Raw genomic sequence first — 19,820 nt, 5'->3', positions numbered from 1 at the left:
TAACTATACTGAGACCTTAGAACTTATATCTCAACGTGGGTGGCGCATTTACGTTGTAGATGTCCATGGGCTCTAGTAACCACTTAACACCAGGTGGGCTGTGAGCTCGTCCACCCATCTAAGCAATTAAAAAAAATTAAAAAATACTATTCATTTTTAGGAGAAGAGTTTCACACGAAACACCAAAGTCCCGTATAAAGGTTAGGATTTGTAACGAAATGAAAAACAATATCGTAAATAAAATGATTAATATTCTTAATTGATAATGGATACAAATTTGTTAAAGAAATTCGGTTTTAATAACATTATAAAATTACATATTTCGATCGTTACACTCATGCTATCTGAACGATTTACTTTCGTTATTACATACAAAAATTTAATTTATATTTAATATTCAGTAAATAAAATTTAATTTTAATACATAACATTATTCAAAGCAGACAAAGCACAAAACGAACAATAAATACAACATCATTTTTTTCTTAACAGGACACTATTAAGTATAATTTAAATAATAAAGAAGCACAAAAAAAACTTATTTTATATATATCTATAGACAATGCGTATTTATCGTAAACATTTGCGCAGTGTCTCGCGTGGCCTAATTAAATTTTAATTATAATTAAGTAACGTTATATTCATTAAGATTTACATTAATTACATTCACCAGTGGAGTTCTTAAAAACTACGAGGGTACGTCAAGTAAACATCGGTGTTTTGTTCATGAAAATAATTAATTACGTATCGATTAATTTACTTTTCACCTTAATCGAAAATTAAGTGGAGAAGAAAGGTCACACAAATCATTATAATATTTTTTTATTAATTCTAAGGGACAATAACATATTACACCCGAATTGAAAACCGAGTGTCGAATACTAATCACATTCTCTTTTGATCGATACAATTAGAATTAAAAAGTCACTTTAAATAACGTTATTTTAAAATTTAAAAAAAATGTCATGGCTAAATCAATACAGAATTAAAAATCTCTTTGTTGTAAACAACAAAAGTCTTCGGATCAAAAACAAAGTCATTGGATAATATATTATGATAAATGTAAATAACTATTAATCGATTAAGGTCAGTGTTTGTGAAAATAATATTTTTAATCTTTCAGATAAAACTATCATATCTTCTAATGATACGATTTTTATACTCGGAAAAAGAAACAACACTACAGATAAAATGGTGTCAACTATTTCTATTGTCTCATGTCTCCTTCGAGATACCTTCGATTAATTCAGGTAAAAACTATATTTGTGAATTTTTTTAAAATCTTAATGTACACTATTCATCAATTACTTAATGTTAAAAATAATTAGTACACTAAATAAATAATTATAATAATTAAATCATAAAAGAAATAAAATTAATCTATTTTTTTTTTGTGACACGAACGTCAGAAGTTGTACTTCTTTGATGTAACCGCACGTGCATCATGAAAAAATATTATGTGTATTGAAAACACACATAATATCTTCTGTGGGATAACATACTGCTAAATTTCGTTATACAATGCGCGCTCAAACAAGTACAACTATTGAAAAAGAAAAAAAAAGGTCGTTTAGATACACATATATAATAACATGCATACAATTATTTACGTATAATTAAGTTTTGTGACAATCATTATTTATTATTTAACAGTCCACATATGTAAATAGACGAGATAGAAAAGATTTAAAGCTTTTTTTTTAAGTGTTGCCCCTCAAAGTGAATACAGCTTAGCCCTCCGAGAATCTTCTTTCATCTGCAGACGAGTAGTTAATGAACTCGCATTAGTCTTGAAAGCAGATTTTACAAACTGGAATATTACGGCTCCTTATGAAACAAATTGAATTGCAAAGTGCAATTTTCTTTATGAAAAAACTTTAATCGTGGTTCGTTCGTTTAAAAACTTTTAAGGGCGCTTTATTAACTGTTAAGCTAAAATGCGTTTTCTTATGTAGTGGAATGAATATGAATAGATTTTTTTTTTGTTGTTAAAAGTCTGGATCCATTTATTCGAAATAATATTATTAGTTGCTCTGAAGAATTTAAATATCTTAATTCATGCGAAAATAGTGTAAGACGGTGATAAGTGCAGTTGTGTTTGGTGCGAGCTAACTTTACAAGACTATGATTATTTTTGGAATATATTTTTTTATTTGCCATAAAATAATCGGGCTTTTAAGTAAGCAAACAAAACTCTGTGAGCGCCGGGCTCTAGTCAATATTTCCCGTTGAATAGAATATCCTTTGATCAACGACTTTAGCAACGTAATCGTATGCAATTCGATGCAGCCCTAAAGCATCGAACTATTCGTAAACAAAGATTCGTGACCGCATCGTTCGAGGCACGACACAAATTAAATCGACAAGCAAACTGCACACGATAATTTAATGTACCTACTCTCATCGTTATTTTTCGAAAATACACCTCATATTATTACGATACATCACCAATTTTCCAATCAGATAATCTAGAAACCTTTATTTAGTGTAATGGAAAAAACGTCGATTTCGAAGGAAATATAAATCGAAATACATACGACTAATAATGGGTGATGAAAAAAAAAGAAAGTAAGATTTTAAAGCGTTTTCGTAAACATCGATAAACTTTATACCAATCAAATTTAACACGAAATAGAAATTTTTTTTTAAAGCCACTTTTTTTTGTAATGATTGCTTATATCAAATTATCAACCAACGGCACCTTTCGAGATTAACTAATTTTCATTGTTTTACAAGCAACTTCTTTATTATTCTTTATAAGATCCTAAAAGGGCTGTTTTACACGAGCCGAGTTTCACGAATGTGTGTGTACAAACGAGAATATCGGATCGAAGTCATGTTTATCGTCTATCGTAATATGAGTGGGCGATCGTACGATACGTTTTCCGGAAAATGAACGCATACGATACTCTCGCTACGATTCGAGAAACCCGTAGTGTCAGCTCCGATGTTAATAGTCGTATCGTTATTAGACCGGCGGTATTGTCCACAGCACGGCCGTCTTGTCGGCCGAGGTCGATAGAAACGAGAAGTCATCGGGATGCCATCGGGCCGAGATCACTTTGTCCGGATGTCGAGCGACAGGCACGCTTGGCAACGGACAAGTCAGATCGCCTGCGATACAAAACGACCCATCAACATTCAAACACGTTCATTAACATATTTCTCAAATAAATTACATAATAATTACATAATTTACTGGTGATAGGACCTCTTGTGAGTCCGCGCGTGTAGGTGCCACCACCCCGGCTATTTCTGCCGTGAAGCAGTAATGCGTTTCGGTTTGAAGGGTGGGGCAGCCGTTGTAACTGTACTGAGACCTTAGAACTTATGTCTCAAGGTGGGTGGCGCATTTACGTTGTAGATGTCTATGGGCTTCAATAACCACTTAACACCAGGTGGGCTGTGAGGTCGTCCACTCATCTAAGCTATAAAAAAAAAACACATTCATTTTAACAAACGTTGACGTCTTACAAACGCCTATAATAACATTTGATACTTTATTTCAAACTCGTTCTGTCACATGCTACATACTAACATAGTGTGGGTTAATCGAACAAGAATCGTGTACTGAAATCATTATTATATTGTCGAGTGTAAAATATAATTGATCACGCCCAATTTTTTTTTCCCTTGCTCAGGACACAGAATCTGCTCTCCGAAAACAGTGTCTTTGGCTACCTAAAGGGCAGCGATCACACAGTATACGGCGTAGTACACTATAGGCACCGACCTATCCTTCGATCAATATCAACAGTGTGTACTAGAATTAAAGAGAGAGAAAAACTATTCTTCATTGTACACCAAAACATCAAAAATTAAATACAAAAAAAGGACAATATGGCAATTAATATATAATTACTAGCTGATCCAGCAGACTTCGTAGTGCCTCAATCGATAAATAAAAGACCTAGTTTTGTATAAAATAAACTTAAAACAAACAAAAAGAATCCGTCCGACGTGGAACACATCAAAGGAAAAACAAAATTGTTATTTTCATTTAATTCTGAGCATTTTCATATTTATCTACCTTTTAAACCTTCTCTGGACTTCCACAAATAATTCAAGACCAAAATTAGCCAAATCGATCCAGCCGTTCTCGAGTTTTAGCGAGACTAACGAACAGTAATGCATTTTTATATATATAGATTGTTACCTTGCAAATCGGCGAGCACTACCCTGCCGTCGTAGCCGGCAGTGAGCAGATAGTACGCGCCAGGAGAGAAACGAACGCTACGGACGTCGCTCGAGTGCGGCGTGAAACGTTGCAGCGCCCTCGAACCCCGTACGTCGTGTAGCGCGCAAGTCCCGTCATCGTGTCCGCACACCAGCAGCCGCCCGCTCGGGTCGACCGCGAGTGACGCGACCGCTGAACCCTATACACGAAAATAAATAACCCTTAGATTCGTTATGTTTTTTTGAAGTGAAACTTCTAATGCAACTTTCAACAAGGTTGCGTTAAACGTTTAACGCTACCATACTAGAAAGAGACAGGGCAAGAGTGAATGTTAGCAACGGGTAGCGTCCAATATTTTAATGCAGTATTTAATGAGTCTTTATATATTCGTTCAGCATTCGCTAATTACAGGAACAATCTCATTTAAAGATGAAAAATAACGAAAACCACAATACTACACATTGAATAAGAAGTTTCACTTCATTCACGTGCACAAAGTTGCACGCGCACCGTTTATTTTAAAATACCCGCAAAACATAATCGCTGCTGATATCGAAGTTCAAGTTCTCGATTCGACCTTGAGATATGAGATCGAAGACAGAAGTACTTCAATTTAGAATGCTAGATTGTTTTAGCGATAAATTAACCACAGGAAAATAACTCGCTCGTACGATCATAGATCATCGCTAGTTCCACAAAATAAAAATCAGATTGTTTGGGCTTGGTTCTTTAGTTTATAGATTTAGAGCGCAATCGATATGATACTTGGTAATTTGTTAGGAACTCACCGTAGGTCTGTGTCCTGTCTTCCTTTTTTTTATCGTGATGAACACTTTCAGTTGTTTAAGTAATTAATTAGCTGCACTCAATATTCACTACTATTTATCGCGATCGCACAATTTTGATGCGCACGATTCAAACTCGACTTTATAATGACATTTATATAAGAGAGGAAAGGGACGGGACTATATCGATGCGCTCTCAATTACGTTCAATAATATTAATCCAATGAATCCATTGCAAATAGCGTAAACACAGAGACAATTATTATTTTACTTTCAGCTAGTGAAGTTTACAGATAGCGAATTAAACAATTGGATACTGTAAAAATAGATTATTGAGAAGGATGTTGAAGTCAAAAACCGAAATTAAGTTAAACGAAGTTAATCTTCAATTTTTTTATTTCATTTCAATGTTGTTAATACATTTCGAATGTCAACTCTAGTAGATAAAACTCCGCAAGGCTTATTCGAACATAAACGAATAGGCGTAAAAGCACTACTGACTACTGGGACATCTGTGTTCATATAAAATAAAATGTCTTGTTTTACTTTTACTACAATGACAAGCGTTTTTACGTTACTTTTAGGTAACCATCTTTTAACTGTTTTTTTTCTCTCAATAATAACTCCTGCAACTCTTATTCACAAGACGATTATTTTTTAAATGGAAGCCCAATTAATTTAGACTTTGGCCAAACGCTAATACGCTATGTGTCAGTTATCTAAATGTGTCATGGAATACTACGGGTAAATGGAGCTCTATTCTTCAGGTAAAGGTTCTTTACTATTAAGTTTTAAATGAAAGCAAAAGATTTTTACTTTTACGTTTTTTTCGGAATTGGCGTGAGTGCCTAATAATGCCAAATAATAATTGCGGCCACTACTAAACGTGAACACATTCGCTAAGCAATAAGAGAAAAAACCATATTATTAGGTATGGATTTAAAGGATGGATATGGATTTGGAGGACTTAAACATTTCAAAGTTTACTGTTTAATTTCCAATCAATTTGAATTTATAGAAAAATTATTGCATCACCAACATACCAATTTGTGACACTTAAGCGCATTTTACACTAAAAAATTTAAAGCAGTAACATTACCTTACTAGGCTGACCCGCTGGTGGTGATATTATGTTGACACAACCCCCGGTGCGGAGATCCCAGAAACGCACTGTCTTATCCTGACTGCCAGACACGAACATTGCACCACCCCAGTTATACAGCGATAAAACGTGACCCGAATGGCCGCTTAGCGCCTGTGAAAAAAAAAAACAAAAAAATTGAAAATCAGTTAAAGTCAAAACGAAAAGTTTGCCTTTGATTTGCTGACCGTACAGATATTAGAGAAGGTTGACGCGGGATTACACCGCAGTGTAGTTTTGTCATTGGCTTACATATTTAACGGAGGTACACTTTTTTTTTTTCTAGTATAAACCTCGCCAGAACAGTTTTGTACACAGAAAAACCGTCACTAACGAGTTAAAGCTTGGAGTACATAGACGTGTGAAATGCGGGTTCTGCATTCAAAACTTAAAGTATTAACATACAGTCTAGTTTCAAATAAAATAAATTTAAAGGTTTTAAAAAATAAAAGCTGATATGAGACAATATTTGCGCGTTTCTTTCAACTTTATTAATATTGATTGAATTGCTTAAAAATTGCCTTACTAGAGAACGAAAGTGTTGTTGAGATTACATAAGGCTAGTTTAGAGGACACATACTGCATTATAATCGCGCGATTGTGATCCACAAACGACGACTACTGAATACGTAATATAATGACACCTATTGTACGTTGTTTTAAAGAATCAATAAATGTAGAAGTTCATGGAATAATAAAAAAAAACATTTCAAAAGTAGAACAAAAGAATAAATAACACGTAAAGTAGATTTTACAACACTTTCAATAATCATTCGTGTTCGTATTTCCTGATTTTCGAAATGTCCATCACATTTGAAATACAAAAATATCTACAATATAGAAACACTTAACACACATACATACATAAAACCCGAGTTGTCTTATAGTTCAGTGTGCTTAGTATGAGTTTTTTAACGTTCTCGATAGCGTAAACGTTAACTCAAATTTGTATGGATTTGGAACATTTACCTAGGTTTGCCGCTAGGGGCGCTGTTTTAACTTCATACAAATATAAGTTAACTATTACGCTATCGAGAACGTTAAAAATTCGAACTAAGAACACAAGGTTCGACAATGGCGACGTCAAACGAGCATCTTTCTATGTTTTATTTACTAGTAGCAGTTGCATTGTAAGCTGTTCGTTATTTATTCTGAATCACTACTTTAAAAAAAGCAGCGCGGAAACGAGAGTGGTTGCGCATCGGTAAAGTGCATGATAATTGAGTCAGACTTCACAAAGAGATCTCGCTCGACGTTCGTTGTCGATGCGGTATGGAATGCCTATACAAGGTATAATAACCGGCAAACTTCTTGAGCATTTGTTGACGTAGTGGGGGTAAGTTTGCGCATGGTACACTCACGTGCAAAAACATTACTTACTCTGCGTCATAATGCTATTAAATTATTAAAATCAACATATGTATTTACTTATATATTTATTAGAACATCAACAAAACATATAGGTAAATAATTGTAATAATTTAATCTTGGGGTAAAATAGATATTCCTTCTATTAAGTCAAAACTAGAGCTGTTGCCAGGTCTTGGTTCAGTTGAAGCGAAGCTGGTATTTGTAATTTTTTTTTCGTTATCATAATTCTTGACCATCATCATCATCACTGTTTTCATCACCCGAGTCGCTATCATCGTGATGAGTCGACATAGGGCTCATCGGCGTAGTTTACAACTCGGTCGATTCGGTCTTCTTTTTGTCTATAATTAATTATTTTTTGAAGATATTCGATTCGTAGTAATCGAATGTTACTCTTTTCATTTACCAGCTTCCGATTATTTTCTGTTCTTTTTTTCCATCTGAAGCCTAGCTCTTTCATAATTCGTCGTAAGCTTCATTCAGAGCCATTAAAATTTATATCTTCTTTAAATTTTTCGAAGCCTTTCTACGGTACGGAGTTTCGCTGCTTGTTATGTAGTTATTATGATTACATCTTTTTATTACAGATTGAACGAAACTATCCATTCCGGTAACTTTCTTCTTCCCTGATCTTTTCTTACCCGGAGTCCGAAACACGGCGAGCAAGCCAGAGCCTTTAGCTTCGTTAATAATGCACCTAACAGTACTCACTGATGTTTTTGTTGCTTCCGAAGTCTGTTTTAATTTTTCCATATCATTCTTCCCCTGTTTTATAAAGAAGCAATATACGTCGTACACAAATTTTCTACCCTTTCTTTTAAGTACTACACCAGTTTGTCACGGCATAGTGTATGTATAAAAAAAATCAACAAACACTCAACAAATAGCAATGGCAACAAAGTCCACAAGCAATTATAACAAATAACTTAACGATTAATAACGATAGACTTTCCACTGTACGCAAGCGTACTTTTGGGAGCAAGCGGAATGAGGGCGCGGTGCGGGACGCAAGGTTCGACTGATCTACCAATAACGCGCTCGATACGATTTCCCCTGCCGTCGCGCCTCACCCTCACCACCAAAGTGATCTAAAATTCGGTTCTGCGCAGTCAAGGTCATTTGCTCAAGAAGTTTGCCGATTACTATACCTTATATCGCGCGAGTTTCCAATGGAGATTCATACCTACTGCAATCAAGATAATCTAAGACTAAAGCTGTTATATTGTACGGTGTTGATACGAATAGTTAGAATAGTTTTTATTTATTTATTTTGAAATACACAAATCTCTTGACGCATTTACATTTACATTACTTCGCTCTTATATCAGAGTGAGACTTTGAATAAGGTTACGTGAGCTCGTGAGATTGGCTAATTTATATACGTACCGCCATCTATGCTTGTACGAGCTTTGAAAACTATTTGATCTCGTCATTTCTCGTACGACAGCGTAAGACGCGTACTAAAAATATGATTAAAATCCTTATAGATCAATCGAGAGTATGGGAAATAAATCTATTCGTTTTCAATTCGGCTTACATGAAGGTTACTCTCAAGTGAATTGAATGTTTTGCTACTGAGACAGCAAAAGATTAAAGAAAGTGGTATTAAAACGAATTAAATATAATGTTTAGTTTAGTCAGCGGCGACTCTTGCGTCAAGGGTCGTGGGTTCGATTCCCAAATCGGTCAAACATTCGTGTGATGAATAGGTTTGCTCTTTCTCTAGGTGCTTATTGCAAATATATGTATATGTAACCGTACATAAGTATGTAAATCAGTTTCTGTTACCCATAACACAGGGCATACTAATTTGGGGCCGGATGACCGTGTCTGATTTGTTGCCAGTTATTATTATTATTATTGTTGTTGTTGTTGTTGTAATCATCAATACATATCACATTTATATACATGCCACCTAAAAATGCAGACAGGAACAAGAAAGATGATTCGTCATTTTAAAAGCAATCATTCGATGGAACCTGTCGCATTGATTACGTAAGCATTTAAAAAATGACATTTTAAATAAGAACGTCATGTTGATAATATCGCTTTATTTTTGTTCGCCTACAAAATGACACCGTTTATTTTTCTAGAGATATGTGTACCTACATGTGTGCAAAGTTGGCATCTCATACACATGCCGATACGAAAATCGGTTAAAGCAAACCACCGGATCATGACGCACACTACCCGTGATTACATACCGACTGCAAATTCCGAAATACGTGCGCCCCTCAAAACTCAATATTAGAAATGGAATGGATGCAATCAGTTCGAATATCCTGAGCGCGTAGATGAAAGCATGTATAATTTCTATACAATCTACGAGTACATTACTTGTTTTTCTGACGAGTATTTATTACGTTCATTGTACCTTCTTGAGTCTATTCAACTGTGACCTCAAAACATCAGTTACACGGATTACGGTCAGGTTTTTCGTAGTCGACAAAGCCACGGCAAATGGACAAGAAAAACATCTGATAATTCAGAAAGTGAGACCCATTGTCTTTATTTAACCTAAACAAATACTATACGTCTATATTCCTACGAAAATACATTTATGTTATAATACAATAAACGTAAGATCTTATACTAGAATCGTCTTGGATATTTTTTGTATTCAGTGGCAAAATCGTAATGTCAACAAATTGTTTTTATTCGTTAACGAGTCATGTTCCATCTCCTGGTGTTAAGTGATTATCGGAACTCACACACCACGTGAATGCCATTAAAGTCGAAGTCTAAGCTGTATTGTATAAAGGCGACCCTCCACCTCAACCCTGAACGCAAGCGCGTCTTCCGCGAACAAAAACACAAGAGGCCGCGTTCCTACTAAAACAACTATATCCGACAATTTGTAAATAAATCGTCCCTTCGAAATAAGGTGACTCTCTACAAAATTTGCATACGTTCGGACATGACATGTGCATGTGTAGTGTTCGCTCACGCGCAACGCACACATCAGCACCCTACAAGTCATTCAATCCCATTTTGTAGGATAGCCGTCTGAGCACCGTGATACGTAAGAAACGTAGTTCTTCACGACGACCTAAAACTAGAGCCGATAAGTGGCCGTGGTCGCCGGAAACTACATACCGGAGCCAGAAGACCAAACGGTAAACAGTCACCGTCGCCCCAAGCATGTCATTTTGGATTCTCCCACAATCTGCTATCAATGCTTATAGAGATTCCAAGCACCGGTCACCGTTCTCGTCGAACCCGCCAAATGCTATGAAGGGTTCGTCGTGAAAACTAAATCATAGACTCAGCCCACTGCGCATCTCCCCGGACCTTCCCAGCGGATCGCGATTCCGATTCGGTGGTAGATACAGCAAAGCACTGCTCTTGCTAAGGCTAGTGTTAGCAAAATCGCCAGGCCCCGTGAGCTTACCTACACCTCCGGTGAAGCTAACACAACCCTCGAGGTTACTAATAGGGGTGTGCGAATAATTCTAACTTACGAATCGAATACTCGAACGAAACTCGAATCGAATAATTCGAAAGTTCGAATTATTCGCACACCCCTACTAATGATAGGTTCAATTCAAATAAGTTCAAATGCGGGTTTATGTTATCTGTCGTTCTTTCGACTGCTGTATTGCATAATAAATTGCATATTCTAGAAATATAGTAAAAGAAAATGACTAAGTGAGTATTTTTTTTATGAATAAAAAGTATGAGGATATGTATAAAAACTTTGATAAAATATTAAAACATTACATGAGTAACCTTCTTAGGACCGCAACAAATAGAAAATATGTCTTGCTAATATTACCATCTACATTTTGTGTGTTATCGACAGAGATGAACATATATTGAAAATGAGTAATTGTTTTCTCTAGGTAACTCATTTTTAAACGAAAAATATATTATTCGTAAGTAGAATATTTTGACACACGATTTAAAGGAATTTAAATGGAAACAATTGAAAATCCAGAGATATTTTATTAATTCGCGAATTAGTCGAAAACTTTCGAATTATTCGAAATTTTTACGAATTATTCGAAATTTTTCGAATTATTCGATTTGAACGATATTCGCACACCCCTAGTTACTAACAATAGGTAGGAAAAATCCGTGCACACTACATGCGTTTTCAAATTGCAAGTTCCAAGTATTTAGATGGTTTATTAATAGCATGTACATACATTGCTCACAGTTGTCGCACAGTTGGGAGTTAGAAATTTTGGTATGTGCAAGAGAAACAAAGCTAATACACTGATATGAAAAATTGCAGAGTTAATAAATAAACAGTCAGGCACAAATCACAGGAGGTTACCGGGGCCCAAACTAGGATTCCCGGTACTATGGGAACGAGAGACTGATACACATACTTATGTATATACGGTAAAAGGTAAATGTGGATATTAAACACTCAGACCACAAGCAAACAAACCTATTCTTCACACAAACGTATGCCTGATGTACTGCGCTACTGATTCAGTTAGAGTTAGAATATATCAGTAATTTGTAACCTGTTATAATTAAGGCAATCGAACTACTGTAACTTGGTTTCACATAAAATTGCATTCGTTTGGAACTTCATTTTTAACTAATTTTATATTCTCGAGGTAAGTGTAGATAAAACAGTTTGTAAAGCGATTAGCTCATAGGATCGATAGCCGTGTTTAATGTTACGAAATTAGTACGGTATTAATTTGATTGCAGTCTTTCATTCGAAATAAATCCACATAAATATTGTATATTAATACATTATCTTTAGCTCACGTTGTGAGAAACACAATTTCATTTTTTAAATCGAGTGCATAATCGGTCTGCGCCGTTCAATATTTCATTGAAGAAATCAAATAATTTCCCCCACAGCAGAACGGAAACGAATCAAATGGATTTCGTCCTGGGAACCGTATTCGCAAATGGATTTACAGATGTTTTAAAAAAAGCTTTTACTTGTTTCTCCTTTTAAAATATCACAGCTCCCCTTATAATGCTTTGGCAGTGATGACTTGTATCCCAGGATTACTTACAGACGGACACAAAAAAAGAAGGAAGATCAGAGGAATAGATTAAACTAGATGAAGATGTTGCAAAGAGGCCGTCGGCTTCTCCATAACATGTGTTAGCACTTGCCAATGTCACAGACAATGGTGAAAAGTTCCTAGGTTACAAGGTTTATAAGTTTTAATGTCAATATGACAAGCAGGGGTTTAAAAGACAAAATAAAAACTGTAATTTGATAAGAAATATATATGCAAAGGCACGGTTATTACATTCTCCGAAATCAAAATCTTATATTAGGTAACAAGATATCATTCGCGCCGCGTTCGTTCGGGCGTGTATATACCTCCAACCATACCCACTGTGACGCCGTCGAACCTTCCAGAACGTTCGTGTTTTACGATTTCTAGTATGGGCTTTAATTTAATGCGATACTAAATATTTTAATTTTTATAGTATTGTCTGTATGATATATCAGTACCGCTATTGGCCAATAATGACTTAAATATAACAATAATAATCCGAACAAACCTCTGCGCAGTGTTTTCTGAACGCTGGCCACACGTCATTTTTAAGTACTAAATATTCCTTACCACCAGGCTGAGTCAATGAACCATGAGCAACGATGATCACGATCAGTCACTATCAGGTAGTTTGTTTGCTCATTCGCTTTCGAAAGCAGTAAAAATTATCAGTTCGAGCCATTCACAAACGAAAACTAATAAATAATTATCAATTGATAATATTATCAATAAATAAATTTCCAAGTTAAAAACATATGTCTATTATCTCACAAATACCTCTCGTGTAAATAATGAGACCGCAGTTTAACGAGTTCAGCTCATTCAGCTAATCTAAATAGCTTAGAATACAAATTCATGTTATTAATTAATCGGCAAAATGTTGATTTGCATTGTAAACATTTTTGATCGTAGATAATGTTTATTTTACTGTTACTCCTTTATAACTAAGGAGCACTATTTATCGATTGCGCGTTTTTTTTTTAATTCACAATCTTTGAACTTCATATTACTTGACTCTTGATATGACAGAGGATCAAAAACAAAAAAAAAACTCTTTACCAACAAATTCAAGTAGAAAACTTTAAATTGATCAGGCCAGCTAAGACTTCGTCTTTGTCCCATCTCTTGCCCATTATTCGGGATCGAGACGGGTTCGGGAGTTCTGCGCGAGCTCTATTCGCCTTGAGTTATCGGCTACGATAATTATGTCTTATCCAATTTAAGTTCTGCTCTAAATAGACTGACGAATACACGAACTATCTGGTGTTGAGTGGTCATCCGGACTTATAAACGGCATTACTACGGAATCCCGACAGCCATCTTGAGAAACGATGTCAAAAAAACGCCTGTACTATTCAAACAGAAATGCACGATTGTATCCACAAGCATATTACACATCGCTCTAGTCGTGGACGCGTCGATAATCCTCCACGGTGAAGGTCGTGGCATCCACTAATAACTTTCTCCTGGATTATCCTGCGCCAGTCCTGCCTATATCCTCGACTGCGTGGATGGTATCGCGGACTAAGTGTTGAGAGTACAATTCTCTATTTTTTATTTATTTATTGCATAGATGGGTGGACGAGCTCACAGCCCACCTGGTGTTAAGTGGTTACCGGAGCCCATAGATATCTACAGCGTAAATGCTGCAAACCCACCTTGAGATACGAGTTCTAAGATCTCAGTTTAGTAGCAACGGCTGCCCCAGCCTTCAAGCCAAAACGCATTACTGCTTCCCGGCAGAAATAGGCAGGGCGGTGGTACCTACTCCTGCGGGATCACAAGAGGTCCTACCACCAATAATTATGCAAATTATAATTTTTCGAATCCGAATTTTATTACACGATGTTATTCCTTCACCGTGGAAGTCAATCGTGAACATTTGTTAAGTACGTATTTACTAGAAAAATTGGTACCCGCCTGCGGAATTCGAGCATCGCTAGAGACGCGAATGCACCGGACGTCTTATCCTTTAGGCCACGACGACTTCCTCGTCGCATTCGATTCAAAATAAAAATGGCGGTTTTAACTCAAAATATATTTGAGTTAAAACTAAATTATATTATATTATTTGTTCTAAATGATTTAAGCCCGTTATTACTCGATTAATTTAATTAATTAATTAACATACCTGGAAGGTCTTCCCTATGATGCAATCGGTGACGTATATCTTGCAGTCGCCGGCTCCGCCGCTCACCAGTAGACTGGTCTTGTTTGTCGTGTCCTCGATGAAGCACACGTCGCGGACAGTACCGTCGTGTACCGTCAATTCCACCTAACGATATCGATGCATGATTATTAAAATACCATTCAAATTTTCTGGATTAGATACATGTTAATGGCACGCTATTCGGTACCCAGGATGCATTACGAGTGAAGCCATTCTTATATGCCTCCGAAAAACTTTACGATATATTGTCAGATATAAATTTATCTACTATACTTATGTCAGAAGTTGAATATTTTATATACAAATATATATTTTTAAGAGATAATCTCTGAAACTATTGGATGAATTCTGAAATAATTACTATTTTAATTTAATTTAATATTTCTTCTAAAGGGCTTAATGAAATTTTCTGTACACCTTCAGGTGGATTCGAGAATTCGTTCCTAGATTATTTATCTTTCCTATAAATAATTTATATGGCAAAACAACGTTTCCCGGGCCAGCTAGTACTGTATATTTCTTACTATTAGCATCCAAGTAGTTCGGGTAGTGCGGTAGTAGTAGTAGTAGTACGGGTCAAATATTTCCGTTGATTTTTTAAAAAATACGAGTACGTGATTGCAGCTTACACGGAATATTGCACTGCATTGAAACGTACCACCAACTTGCCCATTTCTGCCGCTAAGTGACACGCAGTCGGTACTAATCGATGCGATTATCTATTGCACTAAAGCAATATGTAATTGCGACTTGTAATTTTGTATCTATAGGTTCGTTCATTCGCGTTTAGAAACCATTTAACATTATGTAAACCGTCAGTTGTCAAAATACAAATCCATAAAGTCATGAGTACACGTAATTCATATCTACGAAATTCAGTAACTCAGACCCAAACAATTTCCTACCGTTCTAAAACATATGTGTGTCCTTAATCTAGTTTCAAACAATACTTCAAGACTATTATTAATGTTTTGTATACATAATTATGTACATTATAAAAACCAATATAACCTAGCGTTGAATTGGGATTATCTATTTAAAAAATTGGAAAATGTTATATATGGAACCATTGTTACGGAAAGCAATATACAAAAAGACATTTTGATATATAGTTGTACCTTTAACGACAATGACAATATAATTGAACTATCCTTTTATTTTTAACAGCAATTTTCAGAACTGATTAAATTATCAGATTAACTAATGTTTTTCCAAGAAGTTATATACGTAATGCTGACTAGACCGAAAAGCTTTATAAGTTTCTTTCATTATCTCGTGACGTCACAAAATAGAGAATAAGCTGATTCCTTGCAACATGACGTGACCAAAGTTAATTTACACTGGATACGTTTTGTGGTCTTTTTATTTGTCCAATTTTAGTACCAATGTTTTTAAAATCCTTTTTAGCTTAATATATATTTTTGTTTATCTATGCAACAAAATTAGTCAACGTATTTTTCAACAACTTATAAATGTGTCTCGCAAATTAGCCCACATATCAAGGACTGAGGAAAAATATTATTTTGACCTGATGTGCGTTTATTGGCTTGATATGTTAATTTGTATGTAAAGGAATCTTTGAAGTCATATTCAACGAAGACAGCGAACGAAAAAATTTGCATATGCATCACCGAACCATAACCATACTACATATTTTTAATTTCGCTCTAATATTCTAACTAGAATCACTAGGATAAAATAAAACCTGAAATAAATTGCTGTTTCAGTTTTCTTTTTAAGAGTTTTTATTAACTTTCAACCACACACATTTATTAGTTTGTTTTTATAACATTAAATATATTTTATTAGTTTTGTTTTAAACTATATTTAATTACAAAGACGTTGTGAGATTTAATAAAAAATGGAACGTTTGCCGTTAACCATTTCATCTGATAAAATTGTATTAATCGGTGACAACACCAAAATTGATTATCGTTCGAATGACGTTTGCTCGATATTCACGCCGCATTCGTGACGTCAACACGTGATGATTAACTCGACTGCATCAAGGTACGTTTTTAATTAAAACTGATTGAACGAGTCTGGTACAGTCGAAGGCACAAGTGATAGAACGTGACATAGTTCGTGAAATGCGGATATTTATGGAATGTTTCACTTCACTGTGCATAGTATGTTTCATCTTATACCTTTAAACGAGCAATTCTTGTATATTAATATATATAATATATAATCTGAATCTCGGAAACGGCTCCAACGATTTTCATAAAATTTAGTATATAGGGGATTTCGGGGGCTATAAATCGATCTATGGTCACTGGGAAAGTAAAAGGAAAACGTCCTAGAGGCCGGAGCCCCAAACGTTGGTCCGACCAGATCTCCGAGCAAACCAGCGGACCACTTAGCGCTGCACTACACCAGGCAACTGACCGGAACCGATGGAGGCTGACAGTCGACAAGCTAAAACGGAGTCACGATCCTCAGCAATGAGGGAGCGATGGAGAAGAAGAAGAAGAAATCGATCTAGCTACGATTTATTTTCAGAAAATGTTGTTTTATTTGTGTTTTCAATAATCAACTCTTCCGGACATCTATTGCCGAATAATAATACTATTTTTCTTAATTGAGGGCAGCTAACCCCTTTAAAGACACAACATGATGGCGTTATAAAAAAAAACCGAGCTAAGCTCGGTTAGGTATTATCTAGTGCAAATGATGTTATCATCATTTTAGTGACGCACTCCGATTCGCACGTTACGTCATAAACAGAATCATGTATTTACAATTATTTCGGTCTGTACGTGAATCGATTTATCGCTTTTAACTATGGCGATTGATCTCCATTAAATAAATCGTTCGCTTCTGATTGGACGCGCTGGGTATATCATTTATGTTGTGACCACGTCGTTACAGGCAATGCGATATTTATGAATATATTTGTTGGGTGGACGAGCGGTGGTGTTATTGAAGACGATAATTATGAATTGCCCGCGCACATCCCTAGTAGGTAGGTACCTACATATGCTCGAAAACTCATTTACGCGATAGGAACCGATTTTTTTTAACTGTCGAAATTGGTACATTTCACGACAGAAGTAGAACGCTAGTGGTTTTAATGTTGAGTTCAGATTAATTAGTTTGTTGGTTCGTGGCGGTAATGATCTCGGGAAGCACGTTGTGGAATATCACATTGGGAGTACGAATTAAGCGGTAGTAGGTAGTAGATGGTAGAAAATATGACGTTTTCCTTCTTTACTTCTTCGTTGGCGTATAAAACATAATATTTCCATATAACAGAATTGTTCTGAATAAACAAATCATGTTTGTATTATCTTTCAATTAAATTCAATATAAACATCCGTCGCCCTTAACGTCATTAAGAGAGAACTTATGATTCAGTGCGAGACATGTTCGCAATTATTTAATTAGCATGTCAAGAACGGCATCTTCCACTAATTACTTCGCAACTAAACAGGTCGTGCGTAGCAGATTGTTGAAAAGGAAAATACAACATATTACAGATGCAGTCAGCAAACTCAAGATAATAAATTAGAGAATCCTTATGTTAGAAATAACATACCTCTTGTCCTTCCAAATTGCAAGCGTGCGTGTTGAACGCCATTAATTTTACGGTTTTATCATTAGAGCCTGTGGCTAGTAGATCACCAGCGGGACTCCATGCGAGGCAGTAAATACTCCCCTTGTGGTGTTTGGTTCTTTTGAGAAGCACCGTCGGCGCTGTGGGAGCGCTGTTGTCCCTGAATAAATTTATTGACTTAATTAGCTAAATCTTCATACTACATTTCATACTACCAGCAGTCCCGCAGTTGTTGAAATTCGAAAATAATTAATTGAAATTTTACGTTTAAATATTATTAAGGTTCTATTTTCAAACACTATTATACTTCTATAATATAGGTAATTATATAATCACAGATTTCGCCAAGACTACACTATAGATAAATATGATTAAAGACAAAAAATATTAATCTATTCTCAATTTGACCACAGACTTTAAATAATAACAAAAGTTTGACATTTGACAATGAGCAAAGAGTATATTTTTATGTATGTGTTGTGTCAAATACATGATAGTGTGTGTAATGTTTTTTTTTATTGATTTAATATATTTTTTATGCATCATTTAAAAAAAATATTAGCCTTCTGCACTTCTTCTCTATGTTCTCTCTAAGTGTGGGAAGTTTCATACTCCCACGTCTGCGCAATTTTCGTAAAAATGGGTACCAAGTTTTTGCTTCGCGTATTAATATATAGATTATTAACAGATTGAGCGCAAGATCAAATGCTTTGTTTAGGCAATGGGCCGCAACGGTCATACCGTGTCCGCCGCGCTAGGAAAAGGTTTGGACATCTTCATAGGCCGCGATAAAATCTGTGGTTCCCCATTTTTGGCAAAAAAAACACGCCGATTTTTTAATTATGTTTTATATATTGGTGCGGCCCTGGCCGACAGTATGCTTTCGGAAAACGGTGTCCATGATGGCGTTCAACGTATTAAGCTTTAACAACACCGTTTTGGTACGTTTTGTGTCTGTTTGTTTCCTCGTTGATTCATTTCACGCAAAACCTGCTGCACCAATGTTGATTTCATTTTGGAATTGAAAGTCCATGATTAGACTTCTACAACGTTGTCTTAAAAACATAGGAGCACATGTCGAGCCTCGCCCCATTCAGGGCTCACAAAAAAAACATTTCTGTGCCACGGCGACAGGTGCTTATAACAATGGAACGGTAGTATCGTTTTACATTGTTCGCAATTTTTTTTCTGTTCATGCTGATAGCCTAGAGTGGCTATATCAGCGTTACCCTAGCTTTTAGTTGAGCTCTCGGGGCTCAAACCAGAGGTGTTGCTAACACTGGCCCTAGCAAGAGCAGGGTTTCGCAGAATCTACCACCTGATCGGAAACGCAGCCCACTGAGAAGACCCGGCGATAAACTCAGAGGGCTGTTCTGGATAAAATATTGTTACACATGGTCTTCGTAATTATGTGTTTAAAAAATATTTAGTTGTTTGAGCGAGATATATTTTATGTAGCGGGACATATTTCAAGAAAACATAGTACAAAAATACATTATATATTATGAAATCAAACCATAGAGTCCTATTCAAATACTGTTTGATGATAAATAATACATGACATACAAAACATTTCTTTAAAATTAAAGGTCAACGTAATTTGAGTGATGGATCTGCTCTGGGTTATACAATAAAAACTTG

The 19,820-nt window shown here is 35.6% G+C and overlaps 1 protein-coding gene across 1 annotated transcript in view; it reads right to left on the bottom strand.

The window, feature by feature from the left end:
• Window positions 1-231: 231 nt before the first annotated feature.
• The window catches only part of LOC114244524 (WD repeat-containing protein 47), a 51,513-nt gene continuing 31,924 nt past the window's right edge, over window positions 232-19,820 (bottom strand). The window contains exons 6-10 of the mRNA XM_028176372.2: window positions 18,162-18,339; window positions 14,585-14,728; window positions 6,062-6,217; window positions 4,157-4,376; window positions 232-3,114 (exon numbers count right to left, since the gene is read on the bottom strand). Coding sequence (XP_028032173.2) covers window positions 2,969-3,114; window positions 4,157-4,376; window positions 6,062-6,217; window positions 14,585-14,728; window positions 18,162-18,339 — 844 coding nt within the window. The 3' untranslated portion in view covers window positions 232-2,968. The remainder of the gene's footprint in view (window positions 3,115-4,156; window positions 4,377-6,061; window positions 6,218-14,584; window positions 14,729-18,161; window positions 18,340-19,820) is intronic.

This window comes from Bombyx mandarina, chromosome 01 (genome assembly GCF_030267445.1).
Source record: "Bombyx mandarina strain Sakado chromosome 01, ASM3026744v2".
Lineage (NCBI taxonomy): Eukaryota > Metazoa > Arthropoda > Insecta > Lepidoptera > Bombycidae > Bombyx > Bombyx mandarina.
The sequence above is the reverse complement of the archived record's forward strand: the minus strand, read 5'-3'. Positions and strand labels throughout refer to the sequence as shown.